The 23,308-nt window shown below is 47.1% G+C and overlaps 1 protein-coding gene across 1 annotated transcript in view; it reads left to right on the top strand.

The window, feature by feature from the left end:
• Positions 1-11,294: 11,294 nt before the first annotated feature.
• The window catches only part of Plg (plasminogen), a 37,139-nt gene continuing 25,125 nt past the window's right edge, over positions 11,295-23,308 (top strand). Inside the window, exons 1-5 of the mRNA XM_040758172.1 lie at positions 11,295-11,380; positions 14,788-14,923; positions 16,344-16,450; positions 20,614-20,728; positions 22,305-22,444. Of these exons, the coding sequence (XP_040614106.1) occupies positions 11,332-11,380; positions 14,788-14,923; positions 16,344-16,450; positions 20,614-20,728; positions 22,305-22,444 (547 nt within the window). The 5' untranslated portion in view covers positions 11,295-11,331. The remainder of the gene's footprint in view (positions 11,381-14,787; positions 14,924-16,343; positions 16,451-20,613; positions 20,729-22,304; positions 22,445-23,308) is intronic.

Raw genomic sequence — 23,308 nt, 5'->3', positions numbered from 1 at the left:
GTCACCGGGACCGTGGACATGTGGGGGAAGGCTTGGGGAAAGGGAGATATTGACTAAGTCCCTCCTCCCTCAGGACAAAATTCTCTCAACGGTTGACCAGAATGCTCACTGATAAGAGAAACTTGTTGCTTGACCAGATTTCACTGTTTTTTGTCTTTGCTGGCTATCTCGTGGGTCTTCCTAGGCCATTTCAGAATGAACAGGCATCTTGCTGTGTGGGGGATCTAACGTACAGCTCATTAAGTGACTCTCACTGCTGCTCTTGTCACAGGTAAGAAAAATGTCACATTTTGCTGGGTGAGATGATGCATATGCTGACAGCCCACTGTAGTAGACATTTCCCTCTGTATTCTCCACTGCTCTGAAGGTCAGTGAAGGACACCGCCCCCCCACCGCCGCCATGATTCTGCAGAGCGGGATTCAGATGGAGCTGACCCATGTCCAGGTTTAAGGGTCTCTCTCTTGGCTTTGTTCTGCTGCTGCCGAAAAACACTGGGCTGAGGGGCCGTTCCGGGAGGAGAGGATTGGTTTGGCTTACACCTTCAGCTTACTGAAGGAAGTTGGGACAAGACCTCCAGCAGGACTTGGAGACAGATCTACACACTGTTTTACCTCTAGCCTGGGAACTCAAAGCCAAGAAAATACAACAGGAACTTGGGAGGAAGCTGCTTTCTGGTTTTGCTCCCTGGACCATTTGCCTAGGAAATGGTGCCACCCGTAGTGGGCTGGACCCTCCCATGTCAATTAACAACCAAGGTAGTCCCCCCACTGACATAGACACAAGCCCATCTGCTCTCAGCATCCCCTCAGCTGAGGCTCCCCTCTCAGGTGATGCTAGACTGTGTCTGTAACCTACCCCAGTTAAGCCACTGCTCCGGCTTTGTCGTCAGACTCCGTAACACAAATGGATTTGGGAGGCTTTCTGAGAACGAATCCACAGCCTGAATCAGCCAGCACCTACAAGCAGACACTTGCTGCCTAAGATTGGGTAGGCTGAAGCAGAGAACTATTATAGTAGCTTCCAGGTGTTCTCGGTTGTTTCTTTTTGTCTTTTCTTAACCCAGCCCGGCACAAGACCTAATCCGGAATGACCCAAAACACAAAAGGTCTTCTCCAAACCTTCTCCTAGCCTTGCCATTTTTCAGGAATTTGGGGTGCCACGCCTTCTCTTGACAGCCAGGAGATAAGGCTCTCATTTCTGGCACTGAGGCAATCCACCTGTCCAGTCGGGAGCCTGTGGTGGGGTGAACTCAGCACCCGGCACACGGGGCAGGCTCTGCAAGAGAGCGGCCAAGCCTCCTGGTACAGTGGGAGACCGTCCTGCTCCTACTTGCCCTGCAGGGTGTGGACACTGGCTGTTGGGGGCAAAGGCGTGGGAGGGAGGGAAGGAAGGAGGAAGGCCACCTGCACGCAGGAATGCAGACAGCTGCAGCTTTGGCAGGCTGCTTCCCTCTCGACAGCAAAAGCTAAAATAACCAGAGAGCTGGTCACATGCTCGCACCCCGGCTTTTGGACAATTCTCTCAGTCCGTATCCACTCAAGTTTTGCAGTTTTAAAAGGACTTGAACTCATTTTGCTGCCTGAAATCATTGGGAATAACCGCTCAACCGACTTGCAACCTGGAGTTTCCAGTAGCCTGGCTGCAGAAAAAAGAAAAAAAGAAAAAAAAAAAAGGTGTGGTTTGTCGCCCCCTGTTGGCCATTGTGGTTATATACTTTTGTTTAAAAATCTCTTAGCCATGTTCCAGAAAGCCTAGCATTTCCAGACAAGGGCTGCTGAGGATAAAGTTTGTAAATGACTTGAAAGAAAAGGGGGGGTGGGGGTGGGGGTGGGGGAGAGTTGTTCTTTGATGTATCAGTAGATCTTCCCAGCTCAGCTGGCACCTCTGTGGGCTGACTTTAACTCCTAATGCGTCAGAGCAATTGCCTCCAGGCCCTGCGATCCCGCAGAGAACAGGGTTCCGGGACGATGTTCTGCAAAGCCAAGCCCTTGGGTGAGGCAACCTTTGCGCACTGTGCGGTCTAAGCTTTCTCACTCGTGATTTTTCCCATCTTGCAAAAGGAGGCCGGGTAAGGAATGTTGGGTGAGCTAACCGGTTGTCTGTTGACTTTGCCTATGAAATGGACACTCCTAAAGGCATGAATAATAGATAATGAAAAAAACCAAACCAACCAAACAAAAAGCAAAGAGGGTGCTGCAGTCATTTTAACAGGTGTCTACTGGGGTACTGCGTGCCCTGTATAGATTAGGATGGAATGGCTCCTCCTGGAATTTAGCTCCCATTGGATGATACTCCTGTTAACACCAGAAAACCAACCCAAAGCAAGCAAACAAAAAATACCCTGCAAGCTGAGAGCAAACTTCGGAAGGCACAAGCCCAGGCAAGTCCTGTCATCTGCGGTCTAAAGTAGACTGCATGCCCCCTGGTGGCTGGTGGTGAGCATAGCAGGCCACGGACACCGGCTTGAGTGCTGTTCTTAAGCGTGCATGGCGTGACTTTGCCTCTCTGGGCTTCCAAGGGTTCTGTTAATAGTGTGGGTACTTGACAAGGGCTTGCCTGGGTCCTGTCACGGATGGCTGTGGCAGCGACGTGACTGGAGCGCTCTGTGGTAGCAAGGAACGGGGCTGAGAGGCATGGCACGGGTGCTAATAATCCCTGCTCCATCTGGTCTCACTGGCCGTGCCACCTCGGACAAGCTACAGGCATTCTAGAGGCTAATCTCTCGCAGTCAGCAATTGTGAATCATAAGGTTGGTAAGTCCCTTGTAGTTTCAGGATGATGAGTAAGCGAAACCACCTACAGCACAGGGTCCAGAGTTAGCACTGCCCCTTCCCAGTAGGAAGCAGCAGGGCGACCACTAAAGGGAATCCCTTGGAACTTGGGCATTTGGGTCAGAATGTGCTTCTCTTGGTTTCCACCGGCATGACTTTGGGTGAGCTTCCGTGCCTTGATTTCCAAAAAGGCAGTAACAGTAAGGAGCAAACACCAAGTATAGTATGGCATAAGCATAACCTGGTTATGTGTAGCACTGAACACAGGCTTCTAGGATGTAAGTCTTCAGTGTGGTTTGGGCTGTCAGAGAGCTAACAAGCCCCCTTCTCTCTCTGTGTGTCTCTGTGTCTCTCTGTCTCTGTCTCTGTCTCTATCTCTCTGTCTCTGTGTCTCTCTCTGTCTCTGTCTCTCTCTGTCTCTGTGTCTCTCTCTGTCTCTGTGTCTCTCTGTCTCTGTCTCTGTCTATCTGTCTCTGTCTTTGTCTCTCTGTCTCTGTCTGTCTATCTGTCTGTCTGTCTCTGCCTCCCTCTGCCTGCCTCCCTCTGTCTGTCTCTCTCTATATATATGTATGTATCACATATGATTTATTTATTTTTAAGACAAACTCACTGTATAGCTCTAGGTAGCCTGGAACTCATTATATAGATCATGCTAGCTTTGAACTCAGAGATCTGCCTTCCTCTGCCTCCTGAGTGCTGGGATTAAAGGCGTACTCTACTATATGAGGCTATGGCAGCTATTTTCAAGATAATGGAATGCTTAAGGTAGCCACTAATGAAATCTGCACCTAGGCCATTGTCCCCATAAAGACAGTAGCCTTGAGGGGCTTTGACACCACCACCCTTCTGCTGGGAGTGAGCATCGCAGTCTGAGGCTTGACTTTTGATGTGCTTGAAGCTACCGAGGCTAAAATTCCAAGGATTTGAGCTGTGTAGCAAGGTGGGCAAAGGGAGAATTTTAAGGAAGACATACAAAACCTCATTCTTTCACAATTTCACATATATGTGTAGCAATGCTGGTCACACTGGCCCCTCTCCCTCTCATCCTCCACTTACACCCAGGAGTCCCCCCTCCCGCCCCTAACCTTACCAAGTCCCTCTCCCACTTATACGTCTTTCTTTTTTTTTTTTAAAGATTTATTTATTATGTATACAGTGTTCTGCCTGCATGTATTCCTGTAGGTCAGAAGAAGGCACCAGATCTCATTACAGATGGGTGTGGTTGCTGGGAATCGAACTCAGGACCTCTGGAAGAGCAGTCAGTGCTCTTAACCTCTGAGCCATCTCTCCAGCCCCCACTTATACGTCTTTCTGCTCTGGGATCTACTGGGTTTAACCAGGCGGACAGTTCCTGCTCAGGTCCCAGGGACAGCCGGGGTCAACGCAGGCCAGATAAGCAAGGAAGCTGTGTAGTCGCCATCTGTCTGCAACTTCCTGAGACTTCAAATTAACAACTGCCCTATGGGGCCCAGCCAGCTCCCAAGACAGAGATAATAAAAGAGCCACTCTTATTCTAAACCAAGTGTTTTGGGGGTGACCCGTGTCTCAGCAAGAGGAGAACTTGTACAGATCTTTCCCAGCCTCCAGAGGGGCAGGCTCTACGGTATTGCGTTTATTTGGTCATAGACTTTTGTAAGTATATAAACATTTGGAAAGGCTTAGCCCCCACTCATAATAATGTGTCTCTCTTCCCTGTCTTCGTGATGGGTGATGTTGGAAGTGGTGTGTAGAAATCTGTGTAGCCAAGGGGGAACTGAGTCGACGCTCATTCAGTTGGACCCAGCGGGCGGTATTATGGGCTGTGAATGACAGTGCAACCTGCCACAGTGGTAAAGAGTCTTTGAAACTTCTGAAGGCCCACTCCGCCATCTTATCTGTCCTCAGAGTCCAAAGGCCTTTGACGTAACTGCTGTGATTTTTGTTCAAGTCCGACCTCCTTGATACGGTGCAGGCAGCCTGACAGTGGGAACACGGCTCACACTCGCTCACACTGACCTAAATCCCTCCATTGCCTACAACAGGGCACATGCAATATGCTTAGTGCACACACCTCTTTTCTTAGTCTCCTGGTGTACCCTCATCTTCCATGTGAGTCTCTTTCCTTAGAGAACCCCCCCACTCGTGTCTGACATACCCCGACACCCCAGCACTCAGCGCCGTAATGCGTATCGTGCCCATTGCGGAACGGTGCTGAAGGGAGAAGTACTTGTAGTGATGGTGGTTGAGAGGGCTCTCTGCCCCTCACCTTCCCACGCAGACACTGGTGTGGACGGCGGAGCCTGGGACCTGGCAGGGCTGGCGGGGGGGGGAGAAGAGTCACAGCGTGGGATCCAGTGGCAGTGCGGGAGCGGCTTTCAGTGTCCCAGGGGGGTGTGGACACGGGTCGGTGCCTGAAAGACCCTCAAGGTGGGGGGGGGGGTGCAAGATAGTTCCAGGCACCCAGCTCTGGATGTGGGAGTTCAAGCTGCTGCTCAGGCCGCACAGAACAGTCCTTAAAGATCATCTGGCTTCCAGCCAGGGGAGTGGGGAGGCGGCAGGGGTCTCTCTTCACAGTGACCAGCCAAGTGAGGAATTCTGTAACTGCCCCCCAGCCTTCTAACTACGGAATTTCCTCTAACTTGATGCAAGCACTCATAGATGCTCCTAAATTGACACATATACATATATATGGGAATGCATACATTTTTTTCCTTGAATTAATTGTGAGCACAGTAGATTTTATGTATACAGCACTGAGAGGTCCCCGGTACCCATCACCCTGCCTCCCACAGCAGTAACATTCCATGCTGTGCTCGTTACCACAGCCAGGAAACCACAACGTGATGAACTAGGCACCAGGGTCAGCATGTACTCTGTTTCCTTAAAAGCCATCCATGGCCTCTTCTCGTCTTGGTCCTCCAAACATTGTGACTATAAGGTTTCTTTCTGTCCTAATGAGTTTGAAGAGCAATGAAAGAGAGCTGACTTGTCTCGGCTGTCTCCATGGCGACCTTGGTCCTGGGAGTCAGAAGCGCCTGCTTCCTAGCTCCTCCCCTGATGCGGAGGCTTCCAGGGCTGTGCTCTTCCCTGTCAGGGTTATTCTTAAACACACGACAAGTCTGTTGGGCAGGTGACTAAGGTCTTTCAAATATGAGTGGATATGTAGCCTTCTTCCAGAATAGACTGAGGAAACTAGACACCAAAGATGTTCCATGGGCCGGCTCAGAACATTTCCCTCACAGATTATATTTTAACCACTGTGCTAACTGGACAGCCTGTAATCTCTTTCCAGGAGCGGATAGCTGATAAGATTCTCTCTCAATACATGGTCTTGGGGGCTGGGAGCAAAGGCTGGGCATACAGCTGCTTCCAGAGGAGCTAGGACAGGTTCCAAAGGCATTTGCCACGATAAACCAACCTGGTAAAAGTGGACGGGGCAAACTGGCCAAGAACCTGAAGGCTGAAAAGGGGTGCTGTGTGAGTCCTTACTTGATTGGTGGACATCGTTTGCTTTAGGGGTGTGTGTGTGTGTGTGTGTGTGTGCGCACGTGTGCACACACACATGCCTGTGTTGGTAAGGGTGCAGCCATGCGTGCGCCATAGTGCGTCTGTGGAGATCACAGCCTTGGGTGATGTCTCCCTTCCACCTTCTTTGAGACTTCTCTTCTTTGCTGCTGCACACATCAGGCTAGCTCACCTATGAGCTTCCGGGGATTCTGTCTTGACCCCCCCCATCTTGTCCTAGAACTGCTGTGTTTGGCTTGGTGATCAAACAGGTCTTTGCACTCGGCCAGCAAGGGCTTCTGCCACCGAGCCCTCTCCCCAGCCCTGGTGTTTAGTTTTGAAATGACATATCTGACTGGGGCTCTTTAGAGACCTCCTGGGAGGGAAATGTCTTAGATTCACAGCTCCCACTTGGCAGAGCCTGGAGCAGGAGGAAGGTAGACCCCTGGTGTGGGATTGCTGGCAGATGTAACCCTCAGGCCAGTGACACCATATTACCTCAGGATTCATGAGTGCCTGGCCACACCTTCACCTCAGGTGAGACTGCAAACCCTACTGGCTGAGTTAGAATTTCTATTGCTTCCATAAATGCCATGACCAGAAGTAATTTGGGGAAGAAAGTGTTTATTTCACCGTATGCTTCCAGGTCACACTCCATCACTGAGAGGAAGTCAGGCAGGAGCTGAGGCAGTGACCATGGAGGAATGCTGCTAACTGCCTTGATCCCCATGGTTTGCTTGGCCTGCTCTCTTTTATATCTTAGGACAACCTCCCAGCGGGCTGGGCTTACCTACATCATTCATTAATCAAGAAAATGACCCACGGATTTACATATAGACATTTTCTCAGTTACAATCCTTTCTTCAGCTGGGTGGTGAGGTACACCTTTAATCCCAGCACCCAGGAAGCAGCAGCAGATGGATCTTTTTGAGTTCAAGGTCAGTTTGCTTATGTAGTTTCCAGGATAGTCAGGGCTATGTAGGGAGACACTATCTCAAAAACAAAATCAATCCAACCCAAATCAACCAAATACAAACAAACAAAACCAACCAACCAAACAAAAAATCCCCAAACCAAAGAAGATGACCTCTTCCCAGGTATGTCTAGATTTGTGTCAAGTTGACAAAACAACTAGTACATTGTTCCTGTGAAGCTGGGTTGACTCTTCCTTGTGTTTAAGACATTCCTTGTAAGGAATAGTCCATCCCAATATGAGGATAGACCAGAGAATCCTTTCCCCTCTCAGAAAACAAGAGTAATTGTTGCCTGAGCCCATGCTGGCCAGAACTAAGGCAATTAGGTTTGTCTTCCATCTTGCTTAGATGTGCTCTTTTCAGCTCCAAGAGGAGCTGCAGGCTAGACACATAACTTGAACACAGAGCTCTTTCAGGATGGGAAGTGAGGACAGGTAAATACAGCACCTTTTATAGAATCCAGAACAATACAGCCACTCTTGTGTGTTGTAAGTGATCAATACTTAATGAATTAACTAAATAAGGATACATAAATCTCAGAATGTTTGTACCCAGACCACAGCATGGTGACGCTGTTAGACCCTCCTCCTTAGTTTCTGTCATTCTCTCGAGAGGAAAATGACTTATTTTGAGTGACTTCTCCTTAAAAATATGGGCAGAAATCTTCTTAAGAGTTGAATGTGAGGTTTCTGTGTGTGATCTAGAACATTCCATAGCATTATGCTCACCCTGTATTCATGAGACTAAAGTAGGGCTCTCTCTATGTGCAAGTGTGTATGCATTCACCCACACTGATAACTGAGCAACACCCTCCCCCACTTGGCTCTCCCCCCTCAGGATCTGGAACCTTGCGGCACCATAGCAGTGCCGTGAGCTGCCGGGTGTGGCTGTCATACAGGTAAAAAAAGAGTCACGAGGCCATTAGGAGACGACCTGACTTACAAAGTAACATAGCAGAATTAAGTGCACTCTTGAATTATGTTGGGAGTGCACTGTTGCTAAAACTCCTTCCAGGGGGGAGACAAACAATGTTTCCTCCTCCTCGGAAGTCCCAGCAACTGAGGCATTATTCCACTAAAGTTCCCTGTGGGGAATGAATGAGTTTACCGGGCTTCCTTATACAGTTTAAGTGAGGGGTTTCAGGGGGTGTGGGTGTTCCTCCTTCTAAAGGCCAGAAAGTCTTCGTTCGGCAGGATGACGGCTTTCCTGCAGCCACACAGATGGAGGCCTCCCTTCCCTAGTCTCCCCTGCCTGTGAGAACCCCTCTCAAAGGCCATGTGCAGTTAGGACAGAGTTGCATACAGTCGGTAGTTGGGAGCATCTAGATACGGAGGTGAGGGTCCTCAAGGCGAACTTTCCATAGGCGAACGCAAACATTTGACAAGCACAGCTAGGACAATGTTTCTGCAAGGGGGTACAGCAGAGTGCCCCAAGGTGGCTGTTGCAGGGCTTAGAGGACAGTCACATGCAACAGGCACATACCAGTGCGGCCTGTACTGATTATTCCTCTCATCACTGGACAAAGTATGTGACAGAAGCGGCTTGGAAGGAAGATTTGTTTCTACTCAACAGCCCTTTGCTGGATAGGCTCCCATCTGCTGCAGCAAAACCACTCGGCAGCTTGCTCATAGCTCAGAGGCCTACCAGAAGCAGCCTGGGAAGGACCAACAGGGAGAGGCTATAACCATCAAGGCCTGCCCCACAGCAAACCAGGGGCACAAGCTAACCCCCATCTCCAAAACGTTCAACAACCCCCCCAAACAGCATCACCAGTGCAGACGAGTGTTTCAATTATGAGCCTGTGGGAGGTGTTTCATATCCAAACCTTTAATGTCACTCAAAACAAAACAAGAGACAAAAAATGTGTGGGCCTCCATTTCTGATAACATTCTTATGGTACTTGGGGGATGAGGAAGAAGGCCAAAGTAAGACTTTTAAGTGGCAAGGGATACTCCCTGGCACACCAAAGCCGCTGTAGATTAGTGGGATCTGCTTTTACTTTCACCAAAGTACGTTTGGAAGGGGGGGGGATCTGCTTGTTAATGACTTTTGAAATGACTTCTAATTAAACTGGGCCAACAGGTTCAAGGGAGGGGAGATGAGTTCAGTGAGGAGAGTGAGGAGAGGGGAAAGCTGGCTGACAGAAACTCAGGGCGCGCTCACACTCCCGGGTGTGCCCTGTCAACCTGCTGTGTGAAGTCCCCCTGGGGAGGTGTGAACAATCATCTGTTCACCCCCACAGGGCACACATGACAGACCGAAGAGAACAATTGCAGGTGAGATCTATCTCACCTGTTTACAACGAGTTTACAAAGGCTGCTTTACAGGAACATGGCAAACTCAAAGGCATTACAGGTTGTCACCTAGAGCACTCGGCTGCAGGTGACTCCACCGAGGAGGAGATTCTCCCATGCCAATTCCCTGCTGTATAAGACTGAGGGAGGGCCTTGTGAATCTTGTAGTTGACTGAGCCTCCTAAGTTTTGGGAGCCTCCTTCCTCCCTCGAGGAGGAACAGTACACAGCACCACATGGAACCCACCTCTCCCTCTTCTTGCTTTTTTTTTTTCCTTTTCTAACTTTTTTTTTTTGCACAAGCTTTAGTCTCGTGGAATTCTGTAGAAGGTTCTACCTGAGGCATCCGTGTGTCTTAGGAAGGATTTTTTTAGCCAGTAAAGAACAGTAGCTGCCTTTTGTCCTTACAATAACACATTAGAAGTCAGTTTTATTTCTAAATATTTTCAAATACCAAAATGGGGGCTTTAAAACATTCTAACCTCAAGCCAGGAAAAAGTGGACTCTACAATTACCATTGAGATGATCCCCCAGAGAGTGACACACACTCATAGTTCTAGCACTTAGGCAGCAGAGACAGGAGGATCACTGTGAGTTCCAGGCAAGCCTAGGCTGCAGTAGGAGACTATTTCAAGGCAGCAAGAACAAATGAACAAAAAGGTATTCTTGCAACTGAATCCCACCATATTCTCTTCGTGCCGTAAGAATGTTTTTAACCATGGTACTCTGAGTTCAGATGGAAGAAAGGATCACATTGGAAGGATATTATGAAAACAATGGGAAGTGAGAGATTATTTCAAAACGTGTGTGTGTGTGTGTGTGTGTGTGTGTGTGTGTGTGTCCCCTCAAAAGCCAGAGGAGGACATTAGATCCCCTGGAAGCTGGAGATGCCGGCAGTTGTGAGCTGTCTGATGTGGGTGCTGGGAACTGAACTCAGGTCCTCTGGAGCAGCAGTAAGTGCTCCTAATTGCTCTGCCATCTCTCCAACCCTCAAACCAATCTCAACACTGCCCAGTAGGTTAGTGGTACCTCCCTGTGGTACAGTTCTTGCCCGGCATGCTGAGTCTCACTCTACAGGCCGATCAAGGAATAAACACACCAGGAGAGAAGCTATATAGTGCTTAAATTCGAAAGGGATGGGAATACGGCAGCTCTGTAAAAATAATATAACTTAACTGATTAATTCAACAGCGGGGCTGGAATACAGGTGAGGGATCTCCGAAACAAAATCAATGGTTACTCACAACATAAAAACTGAAAAAAAACCAAGTTCATAAATATTATGTAATACATGCATTGAGACATCACATGCTACCCCCAGTCCCTCGTCTGGAAATGGGAACGGTGTCCAGCTGATTGCTGGGAAGGTCAGATGAGGTTGGGTATGGACCATTTGCCAGAATCTGGCGTATGGAAGGCACTCAGCAAACATAGGTTATTTTCACCATTTCCTTTTTGGATGTCAAGACAAGGAAGCTGAAGAAGAGGGGAGAGGAGATGGGACACGCAGTGGCTGGGCGCGGTGAGCGGGAAAGGAGGAGAAAGTCAACCAGTGAAGAGGAGGGGAGCAGGGGTGGGGGGAGGGAGTGCCACTTTCACCGCCTCCACATCTGCGGCCGGCGGACTCCATACTCAAACATTTTGTAAGCGTCCTATTCGAGGTAATGTTTGCTCCTTCTGCACACAGTGGCGGGGGCCTCAGAGAATCATTAACCCCATTGGACTGTCTTGCTTGTGGGTGCCTTTGGTCCCCTTTAAGCCAACAACGGGGACACAGTTTCCCAGGTGCTGTTGTTGGCCAGTCCCAACATGGACCATAAGGAAGTAGTCCTTCTATTTCTCTTGTTTCTGAGATCAGGTAAGGTTTGGTGCCTGATTTTGTTTTAACCTTAAAAAAAATATCTAGCCATATATAAAAAAAAATAGGTTCGCGATATCTTTATGTGCAATATAATTGAACTATCGGGGTTTACAAGACTTTTCAGTTAAAAATCTCTGACTGAGGAGTTTGGCATATGAATTTAACTTTCCTGTGAGTATTGTTGGAGTGGGGAGGAACAGGCAGAGGAAGCCTCAGGTGGCTTTTCAAGTCTAAATGATGGAAGACTTTAGGGGTGATGGAGGGGGATCTGACTAACAGCTCTAAAGGCAGTTGAAGGGGATGTGGCTAAGTGAGCAGCAAAGCACTCGGTCAGCATGTGTGAGGTCCTGGGTTCAACCCCTGGTGGTGGTGGTAGTGGGGTTAGATGGTTAGCGTAGTTTTCAACATGATGGATAAAGAGGGTTTTTGTTGGGCGGTCCTGTTCCCACTGGGGTTTCTGTTCGGTTTAAGGAAGTCTTTGTATAGGTATGTAGTTGTCTCTTGTGCTTCCATGAGTCACACGCGTGTCAGTTTTAAAGTGATAAATGTATACAGTAACTGAGCAGATACCTATTTAAAATCAGGGTGTGTTAGACCCCTGTGTGCACTTCAGTGTGTGTGTGTGTGTGTGTACACATGTGCATGTGTAGTGTGTATATGTGTCTGTGTGTACTGATACTAGCTTACAGACCTGGTGGCAGAGGTGTAGCATGTTTTCCTCATTATGTACATGAAGGAATCTAGACTTGGGAAAATCATGACTAGGGCTTTGCAAGAGGGAATCCAGTGTTCTCTGTTTTTCAACTTTGTTTAAAATCTCTTAAAAATTCACATTCTAAACATGGTCAGGATTTGTTTTCTCTTGAGTAGTTTGGCTGAAGTGACTCACACGCTGTCAGATGCATTCAGTTGAGGGGCACAACCTGATGGTTTTCAGTAGCGTTCAGGGCTGTTCAGCTATCATGATAAAAACTAGAATATCTTCATTGTCCCAACCCCAAAGGAACCCTGCTCCCCTCAGTGTGCCAGCCCTAAACCCCATTCATCTGGCTTCCTGTCTTTATAGATTTGCTGTCTGGGACATTTCATATCAAAGCAACCATATTTCATGCCAGCCTTTTTCATGCTAACAATATTGAGGGAATTGAAACTTAATCTGTATACCAATGAGGTTTTATAAATTATAATTTATGGTTAAATACATTTGAATTTAGTGGAGAGCTCACAGAGACAGCAAAGTCCAGAGGAGTGTGAGACAGTGTGTGTGTGTGTGTGTGTGTGTGTGTGAAAGAGAGAGAGTTTGTCTGTTTCTCTATTTCTCTTCTCCCTCCTTTCCCTGTGTGTGTGTGAGTATATGAGTGTATGTGTGTGTGTGTGAGTGTGAATATCCCACTCCAGTCTGTAGAATCTAGGTGCTGTAAGCTCAGTGGTCACACCCAAAGGCTAGAACCAGCTCCTTTGTAGCAAGTTAACATATGTCTCAGCCAACTGAGGGGGGGGGGATTCCTTCATAAGCTCCCTGTGAGAGTATTTGCTCTCATTTTCTGTGGAAATGACTTGACTTTCATTTTCTTATTGTACTAAAATAGCATGGGAAAGAGGAGGGGTGAGGAGAGAGGGAGAGAGATAAAAGCTTCCTCAGCTGTGTACAAACTACTGTATATATATATTTTTTTGAGATAAAGTCATATAGACCTGGTCAGTCTGGAACTTGCTATGTAGATGAGGCTAGCCTTCAACTCTCAGAGGCCTACCTCTGCCTAAAAAGTACTGGAATTAAAGGTATTAGCCATCAAGCTCAGCTAAGATTTATTTTACACACATAAGTATACACACACATACAATAGTGATAAAAAGGTCTCTTCACTTTGATGTTAATACACATCTATATTTAGGCTCTAACACTGAAATAGTTTTCCTACTAAAAGTTTTGTTTTAAGTCTCCATATTAATACATTATATTAAACCTTATTACTACACGAGCCCTGGAGGTAAACAGAAGAGATAAAGACTTAGAGAGACATTTCGAATATAAAAGAAAAAAAATTCAATCCTCCTTGGGGCCATGTCTTTGGAACGTCAGCTCCTTGGGTGGATCTCAGTAGCTGAACACCATGAAACATGAAGTAAGACACAAAACTGATGACCTAGAGAGCTCTCTCCTCTTCATCGTTATCTGAAACCTAGCTTGCACACTCCCCAGAACCGTTTGCACAGGTTAGCCCAAGTCTGTCTAGATGTACATCAAAAGTCACTATGCCTCTTCCAGACCACACACAGCTCTACAGATTTTCAAAGCACAGCTCTTCTCAAAAGGAAGAGTTTGAGTTAGAACAAAACCCAAGCCTAAAATATCCATGCCTGCATCATCTCTTATGCCTAGGCTAAGTACTTTGACAACTGAAAACGCTGCCAGCCAGCTTTCTGCTCGTTAGCCAGTCTTCCAGTTTGGAGCATTAAGGAGGGATGAAGTCACCAAGGAGGGAGAGGGTAGACTTCCAGAGATGAGTCTGTGTCCATCAATTGTCTTCCCAAGTTTTTCCACTTCCAACTCTGGTCACTCTTTAACCCGCTGGATCTGGCTTTGGGCTCCACGAGAGGTCAAGGTTTCCATGTTTGTTACCCAATTCCATGAAGACTTTGCTAATGTTCAGTAACCTCTCTGTACTCTCACCCCAATGCAAATCATGAGTATTTATACTGAAGAATGGTTGCGGGGGGGGCTCAGAGTTGTCTAAGCTTAAGCCAGCCCCTTAGCCAAGGGGACACACAACAGTTGTGACCACACTCTGTGGCGACAAGGGGGGAAGAAACTGACTCTGCCTCAGATTGCGTTTCATACAAAAGCAAAGGCAGGACATACGTGTGGGCACAAATAAGTAACCCAGTACTTGGGAGGCTGACGCAGGAGGATTGCCTTGAGTTCTGGGCTGACTAGGGCTACACAGAAAGACTTTGTCTCAAAGAAAAATGTGAAGCCCAGTATTTGTACCAGGCTCTACTTTCTCTTTCTTTCTTTTTATTTTTTTGGTAACTTCCTCTGAGGAAAAAAAATCGTTATTTTATTGGAATCCCTGCCCATCAGGCAGCAACTCCCACGTCCTGCTCTCATTCTGGGAAGACCAAATGAAAACCAAATTGTCACCGATGGCACCTCACTGGCTTGTCACAGGGCAAGCAATGAGAGCCATATTGTTTACTCTTCAAGTTTCATATTTACTAATTTGTCAGTCTAGCTGTTTTTTCCATACCCTGCAACCTACTGGAATAAAAAAATTAAAATTACATTAGGAATAAACCATGAGACATGCACATCCATGTGCTTATACACACACACACAGTCATGGTAATCAACAGTGTTGTTGCCTGGCTTACTCCGCTTTTTTCCCGTCTTTTCCTCTCAGGCCAAGGGGTCTCCCTGGACGGCTATGTAAGCACACAAGGGGCTTCGCTCTTCAGCGTCACCAAGAAGCAGGTGGGGGCGGGAAGCATAGCGGACTGTGCAGCTAAATGCGAAGAGGAAACAGGATTCATCTGCAGGTATTGGCACCGCCGTTGTCTCCAGCAGAACCCTGGCTGCCCAAGACCAGACTGTTCTTCTGAGGAAAACAAATGTATCCATCCGTTTATTAACAAAAGCAGAATTCAGGAGGGATGGGGGGGCTGGCTCGGTGGCTCGGTGGGCAGAAGTCTTTGTCCCCATATCCCTACGGACTAGACGAGTTTCATCCCTAGAGACCACGCAAAATTGGAAAGAGAGCCACAAATTTATCCCCTGACCTCCATATACACGCCACAGTACAAATGTGCCTGTACTCACACATTATACACACACTAATAATTTTTTAAAAATCGAAATTAAAGGAAATTTAAAAAACAAAACCAAGGCAAGGTGGGGCTGGAGACATGGCTCTGCGGTTAAGAGCACCAACTGCTCTTCCAGAGGACCGGGGTTCAATTCCCAGAACCCACATGGCAGCTCACAACTGTCTGTAATTCCTGTTCCAGGGGATCTGACACCTTCATACCAACGCACATGAAATAAAGTTAAATTGTATTTTTAAATAAGGAAAAGGGAATTATAGGGCTGCAGTTTCCTTATGATTTCTAACAAGGTCTGATTAAAATTTATTAATGTTCCATTAAAAAAAAACCTGAGAAGAAGCTAGAGAGACAGCTCAATTAGGAAAATGCTTGTCTTGCAAACATAAGGACCTGGGTTTGGTTCCCAGCACACATGTAAAAGAAGTGACTGCCGTCTTAGCACTGGGGGACAGAAACAAACAGATCCCTACAGCTTATTGTCTACCCAATTTAGCTAATTTGGGGGTGTCTCCAGGTTGAGTGAGAGACCCTGAACAAAAGATAAGATGGAGGTGGAGGAGGACACTTGATGCTGGCATCTGGCTGGGAGAGAGAAGGAGAGAGAGAGAGAGAGAGAGAGAGAGAGAGAGAGAGAGACAGACAGACAGACAGACAGACAGAGACAGAGAGAGAGACAGAGAGACAGAAGAGAGAAGAGAGAGACAGACAGAGACAGAAGAGAGAAGAGAGAGAGAGGAGAGAGAGACAGAAGAGAGAAGAGAGAGAGAGGAGAGAAAGAGGAGAGAGAGAAAGAGAGAGAGAGAGAGAGAGAGAGAGAGAGAGAGAGAGAGAGAGAGAGAGAGAGAGAAGAGAGAGGGGGAAGGGGAGAGAAAGAATTGAGAACACAGAAACAGACCAGAGGAGCAAAAATTCATGTAGGCACCATCTTGTGTCTGTCCTTTTGCATTTATGCGACAGCCAAAGGAACCACTAATCATGCTAAAAAGAGTGAGACAGCTACCGTGAGGCATTGCTTAGTGCAAAGGCAATGTGTGGTCTAGAGACGAGAACAGGTGAGGAGTTGAGAGAGTGGAGGAAGCAAGAGATGCACCCATGGGTGTCTTCCTTGGTAACCAACGGCACCCGTTTCCTGCAGATCATTCCAGTACCACAGCAAAGAGCAGCAATGTGTGATCATGGCCGAGAACAGCAAGGCTTCCTCCATCATCCGCATGAGAGATGTCATCTTATTCGAAAAGAGAGGTATGCCCATGTCCCTCCTTCTCCTCCCTTTTTATTATATCCTCATTGATGACACCGGAGACTATCACAGAGATGTGAAATTAAGAAGCAACTTGGTTTTGACCAATAACGTCAGTGTGAGGCTGTTTCTTTACACCCAAGGACTGGGTTTACAAAGTCATTTCTACCTGTGGCCTGAGGAATAAGAAGCTTGGTTTCGTTTGGAAGGGGAGACACAGAGTCTAAATGCTCTTTATGATCTTGGCTTCTACTCCTGTAGGGCGCCCATGCCCTTGGCTCCCACTTTTGAACTAAACCTGGCACAATTCTCACTTCTATTTTATTTTCTACTTCTTTGTTCAGGGATTTTATTTTTTCCTCTCTTCCTTAAAATTTGAAGATGCATGAAATTCATGATTTCTTTTCCAGTTTTCTTCACAACAAACCAGAAATCCCCTGGCTTAGGGCCTGGGGTGGCCAGGACTCCAATGGAGTATCTTTTTAGAAAGGCACAAGTATTTTTAAATGTATATGGCTATTTAATTTATGTGGTTTAAAAAGTCTACTCTCCTATGCTCTGGTTGGGTTAGGTCAATAAGACCATTGATAAAAACAGTTTAGGTCTCTAAAGATTTTGGATGAGGAGTGCTGACGAGGACGAGAGATGCCTAACTTCCTGTGCTTTGAACATTACAAAACCACAACGGTAGCCTCTTCTTTCAGGTTATGAGAGATGTCCCTGGTATCCCCTTCCTTACCTCTGTGTATCTTTAATTCTTGAGAGCCAAGCGTCAACTAAGCCTAACCCTCATCAAGCGGAGCACTGAGCCCTTACTTAGTGAGGAAAGAAAGGATGAACAGGCTTGCCTTCCATGGCCTAGAAGATTATGAAGAGGGGATGGAGTGGGATCCCCTCTACTAATTGCTGACACTTAAATATGACACCTGTAAATCGTTAACCAGGAGTAACACGAGGGTTGAGTTGCAAGGCTGAAGTCTGAAGTTTGAAGGCTGGTTTTGCTTGTTTTCAGTGGGTCAAAAGGTTATATCCACCATGCTGGGTACAGGCAAACAAGAGAGGAGGAGAGGCAGAAGGCAGCCCCTTGGGGTCCTCACTTCCCTACGGTGAACTGGACTGCTCGCTCATGCATCAGCCAGGGTTTTGCTAAGATCCATCAGTGTCGGGTGACAGGACACCAGCTGCCTTGGCCCCATCTCCACTGCCACCCCTAGAACCAAGCCACCATTGTGCCAGCTAGTGCCTCTGCTGTCGCTGGCCCCCTGGTTGGGGCTTTACACACGACCTCTAAGAAATGGTCCTTCGTAGCTTAAAACTATTCCTGGTAAAATTTTTGCATATTTATAGGGTACATTGTGTTAATTCAGGGATAGAGAGGGAAAGAGACAGACACACGAGAGAGAGAGAGAGAGAGAGAGAGAGAGAGAGAGAGAGAGAGAGAGAGAGAGAGAGAGAGAGAGATCTAATCAGAGTGGTTACAATTGCATCTCTTCAAACATACAATAATTTCTATGTGTTGGGAAACTTTAAAATTTTTCTCTTTTAAAAAATAGAATAAACTTCTGGGTGGTGGTGGTGCACACTTCAATCCCAGCACTTGGGAGGTAGAGGCAGGTGGATATCTGTGTGTTTGAGGCTACACTGGTCTACAAAGTGAGTTCCAGGATAACCTCCAAAGCTACACAGAGAAACCCTGTCTCAAAAAACCCATAAAAAGAAAGAAAGGAGGGAAGGAAGGAAGGAAGAAAAAGAATGAACCGTTTTAAGGCTTATTCACCCTGCTGTGATAGAGTCTGTTTTTCAGGGTTTCCGGGGCCTCCCTTGCTCACACTTCAAGTTTTTCCCTTTGATACGTGGGGACCACTCCTGTTAAGAGGCATACCAATGAAGCTACAGTGCGCCCCTTGTTAAAGCTGTTGTTTGCTAAAAATACTTCCTGGGTTGATGAACCAGAAACTAGGCCTTAGTGGGGAATCTGAGCGTCACGAATACACTGGAAACACTACTGTGTGCTTTTACTGAAAGTCCAAGCGGGCTTGTGATGTAGGATGGAGACCTTTTCCTTGGGTCCCCACTAGGGGGCTCTCTGCTGTGGGCTCCAGAGTGTCATTTCCAACGTTGGTCTCCTGATCTTGGAAGTCTTGGCAACACACTGATTCTGCAATACCTTTAGGTGTTTATAACTTTCCCCTTCAAGCTCATGTAGTCGGTTGTATGGGTGTGTTGTCCTCATGAAATCCGACAGCAATTTTAAAATGATTCCACTTGCCCACATCCTTCAAAGTATTCAATGTGGGGCCGAGGAGATGGCCCAGGCTCTAAAATGCCTGTAGCCCAAGCCTAAGTACCTGAGTTCAGATCTCCAGAACTTGCATAAAACGCTGGCAGTGGTGTGTGCCTGTTACTGTGGTGCTATCCGGGAGGCAGAGGCAGGTCCATCTCTAAAATTATTGACCAGTTAGTCTAGCCCAATCAGTGAGCTTCAGGTCCACTGAGAAAAATCTGCCTGAGAGAGATCAAGACACCTGTTGTCAAGCTCTGGCTTCCAGGTGCACCCACATATTCACGTGCAACCCCACCTCATTCTAACAAGTACATACCGTGCACATACGACACAAACACACATAAAAAAGTACCCAACTGGCTGGTCACGGAGGCACCTGCCTTTAGTCTCACCACTCAGGAGGCAAAGGCAGGTGGATCTCTCTGAGTTCAAGGCCAGCCTGGTCTACATAAGGAGCTCCAGGTTATCCCTAATACTACATATAGAAACCCTGTCACAAACAAACAAACAAAACAAAAGGTAATTAACTTTTTTTAAATGAAATATGAGCACTGTTCTTTCCACATCCATGTACCAGCTTTGATTACAACAAAGCATCATCAAAATGGGATAATTGGACATTACACACAAGCGGTGCCTGGGGGGGGGCATAAGTAGGCACACACTAGAAAGAGCCACTTAGGGAGCCTATCTGTCACTTGAGAACCGCAATGGCATCTGGCTGTATTTTAGAGACAGAGTGAGACCCATTGGACACTGGTGATTTGGAAACATTTTGTTTGTCCTGTTTGGTTCTTTGGTTGGTTCTTTGTATATTGAGAGTTAGACAAAAAAAAAAAAAAGAAGCACACAGACTGGTTGGACTCTTGGATCTTCCCTACCTGAAAACACCCTTCTTTATCTGTTACTCTGTCTCAGCACTATACTCCATTACAAGATACTGTGACATTAGCTCATTTCAAACTGTTTCTCTTAATTCCTTTTGCCACCATCCCAACTCCACTAGGGTTTATGCTCCAGGAGAGTGGCCTGTGTCTGTTTCGTGATCTCCTGTGTTCCAGCCTGGGCATGGATGAGGCATAGAGGGCCCAAGGAGATAACTTTTGGACAAACGTCGCTGTTATAATTTCATTCTGATGCTATGATAAAACCCTCTGACCAGAGGCAACCGAGAGCAGCCAAGGGGTTACTTGGACTCACAATTAATTCTAGGTCACAGTCCATCACTGAGGAAGGTCAAGGCAAGAACTCATGCCGCTGATTGCATCACACCCGCAGTCAGGAGCAGATAGAACACGCACATCCTTGCTTTCCCGCTGCTTATGCTCAACTTTCTTCACTCTCACGGAGTTCAGGGACAAACCCACGAAACGGTGCTGTTCACATTTAGGGCAGGTCTTCCACCTCATTTAACTCAGTTAAGAAGCCCTCCCATGGGGCTGAAGAGATGGCTTAATGGTTAAGAGCCCTGGCTGCTCTTTCAGAGGACTCGGGTTCAATTCCCAGCACCCACACGGTAGCTCACAACTGTCTGGTTCCAGGGAATCTGACACCCTCACACCAATGTATACAAAATAATTTAAAAAATACATTCTCTCACAGACACACCCCCCAGGGCAATCTGATCTAGATAATTCCTCAATTAACACTCTTCCCAGAAGTTCTAGGCATGTAAGGTCCCAGGTATGTCAAGGCAACAGGCAGAACTATTGCAGGGTCAACGCCTACCGGCATTTGCAGCAGCCCTTTATAGGGTCCATCTTTAAGAGTAGGAAGACATGATTTAGTAAGAGGTCTTTCCCGTGGTGGACTGTGTGGGGCACAGCTCCAAGCAGAGGCTGTGTGTTTGGACTTTGAACCACCGTGTGGGGTCTCTTTCAGTGTATCTGTCAGAATGTAGGACTGGCATCGGGAAGAACTACAGAGGGACCATGTCCAAGACGAAGAGTGGCGTCACCTGCCAGAGATGGAGTGCCACGTCCCCCCATGCACCCAAGTAAGCCCTTCCCACCTCCCTCGCCCTGCTCTTTCATGCTGGCGCTCATGGGTGGATTCAGAGCAACTCCGTCCTTTCCAAAGCAAACATGAACACTGAGTGTGAGCAGATCGGGAACCTTTTGACGCAGGACAGCGGAACTGTTCACAGAGCCAAAGCAGAAAGCGGTTGCTTTCTGTTTGTCTTGTTCTGTAATATCCCAGAAGCCCCCAAACATAGAAGGAGGCATGTTAAAAGAACCATACAACTGAATCCGAGGGTGCCCTAGTGTTCATTCTGTTACCGTGATAAAGATAATCGTGGCAAAAAGCTAACTCATGGGGGGAGGGGGTTTATTCTAGATGGCAATTACAGATTATAGTCCATCATTATGGGGAAGCCACACGTCACGCCACATCCACAGTCAAGAACAGAGAAACACACACATGCAGGTTTATTGCTGCTGGGTTTCCTCTCTGTGCTTATACAGTTCAGGAGATCCCGCCCAACTGGGCTGGGTCTTGCCACATCAATTAATATAATAAGACAACACTCTCACAGGCACACACACACAGTTATCTAGAGCTTTTCTCAGGTCAATCTAGTTCGTGTGAAGCTGACAATTAAACCAACTGTCACAGAGGCTGAGTATCAGGAAACGATGGATGTTTCGAGATAGGTCTGTTTCAGTCAGATATCAGTTTAGAACTTGCATGACATACCCAACCATGATATAAGACATGAAAAACAAATAGTTTATGACTTGTTTATTATTTTAGGGCCATTCTGTTTGTGCCCCCCAGTGGAACATTAGATGGCATTAAGTTCTCTGTGATGACTCCAAGGGCTTCAATCACAGTCTAGGCTCACGAGGCAGCTGAGCTTCTACTCAGGTGGGAGTTCCCCCAAACAGCTACTCGGAAGAAGCAGAAATCGAAGTTGCTTCTTTAGAGCACAAGTTCTTGCAATTTTTATCTAGTTATCTTTGTAGTAAGTCTCTCTAGAATGGAAGATGAGCTCAGCTTTCCCGCACCCAGTCACTCAGGCTGTGTGACCCAATGAAGGGTTTCACAGTCTTCACAGGCCCCTTGCTGGTTAGTCAAGCCTAGATGCCAGCTGGTTCTGCCTATTTCACTGCACTCCATAACATGGGGGTAATGACCCCATTTTAGTAGGGTTGTTTTTTTCATTAAGGGCAAGTGACAGAATGTAGAAGGAAGTTTCAGTGGAATGCCAAGGGCAGAGTTCACACAAGAAAAGAGTAGTCATTGCCACGGACGCCTGGGTCAGCCAGAGAAAGTCTGGGTTTGGAAGGAGGCAAGGATCCCTCAGGCGTTTGAGGCCTTGGTGTCCTACTGCCTGCTCGGCACATGTGCTTTGGCTAGGCTTCCGAGAGTTAGCTGGGCACAGAGCAATGATGGTAAGACGAGCTGTTTGACCCAAGCAACCCATCCGTAGAGAAACAGAGATGTGGCAGCCAACGGCTAAAACACACTTAGATGACTTAACTGAGCCCCTAGGCAGGGAGCACAGCATCTCCTGACTCACTCACACCAACCGCCGTTAGAACTCAGCCCCCCCATTCCCTTCCCTGCAGCTACTCCCCCACTACACACCCCAACGAGGGACTGGAGGAGAATTACTGCAGGAACCCAGACAATGACGACAAGGGACCTTGGTGCTACACGACAGACCCAGACAAGAGATTTGACTACTGCGACATCCCCGAGTGTGAAGGTAGGCGTGGCTATCTGCTTGTCACTTGGCATATGCTATCCAGCCACTTCCCACAGAGATGTCATTAAAAAACCGGATTTACGATTTACATCACATAATAGAGTAATGGGAGCCCAGTTCAGACCTTAACCATCTTTGTTAGGATGCTACCTCAGCATGTTCATGTGTACAGCCAGATCCAAATCGTGGGTACGAATTTCTTTGGTTAAAACCCACATACAGTGTAGAACTCCAGACATGGATGGAATAGCTACATCAAAAACCCACAAAGCCAATGAGACTCAAGCACAGGAGAGGAATGACTTAATGCAGGCCACTCTGTTGTTGAGGGTGGAGTTGGGCAACACACCTGTTTTTGTGTCAGCATGACTTCCATTCTAGTGGGTCTATCAGTTTCACAGAGAACGCCGAAGGTCAACGCTAAAAGCATTAAGACATAGACTGGGAAAATGGCTTCATTTCCTATTTCCAGGTGTGTTTATTGGAGCAAGAAAAAAGAGCCAAGTTGGGGTTACAAGGCAACGTGGGAATGTTTCGGGCGCCAACTCGTTTTTCTCATTACCTGTATGGACAGAGGGGCTCCTGTATTTAGATATGGATGGTCACAGTTCATTTGGTGTTTAAGTTCCATGAACACACACTTTTTACATCAATCTCACACCTGCTTTTTTGTGGCCCCATAAAAATTCCAGTTATGTGTTATGCCTCCTCAACACGGGATTTTTAACAGATCCAAGTCCAAGTCTTAGCCTTTAAGTAAAGAGCAAAAGGAAAAAACATGACAACACTCAGCCCACCCTATCAGTCATGTTTCTCAGCGATACACAGATGCTTGCACAGTTGAGGTGAGTGGCATCCTCCAGT

This window comes from Mesocricetus auratus, unplaced genomic scaffold (genome assembly GCF_017639785.1).
Source record: "Mesocricetus auratus isolate SY011 unplaced genomic scaffold, BCM_Maur_2.0 Super-Scaffold_100018, whole genome shotgun sequence".
Taxonomy (NCBI): Eukaryota; Metazoa; Chordata; class Mammalia; order Rodentia; family Cricetidae; genus Mesocricetus; species Mesocricetus auratus.
The sequence above is the reverse complement of the archived record's forward strand: the minus strand, read 5'-3'. Positions and strand labels throughout refer to the sequence as shown.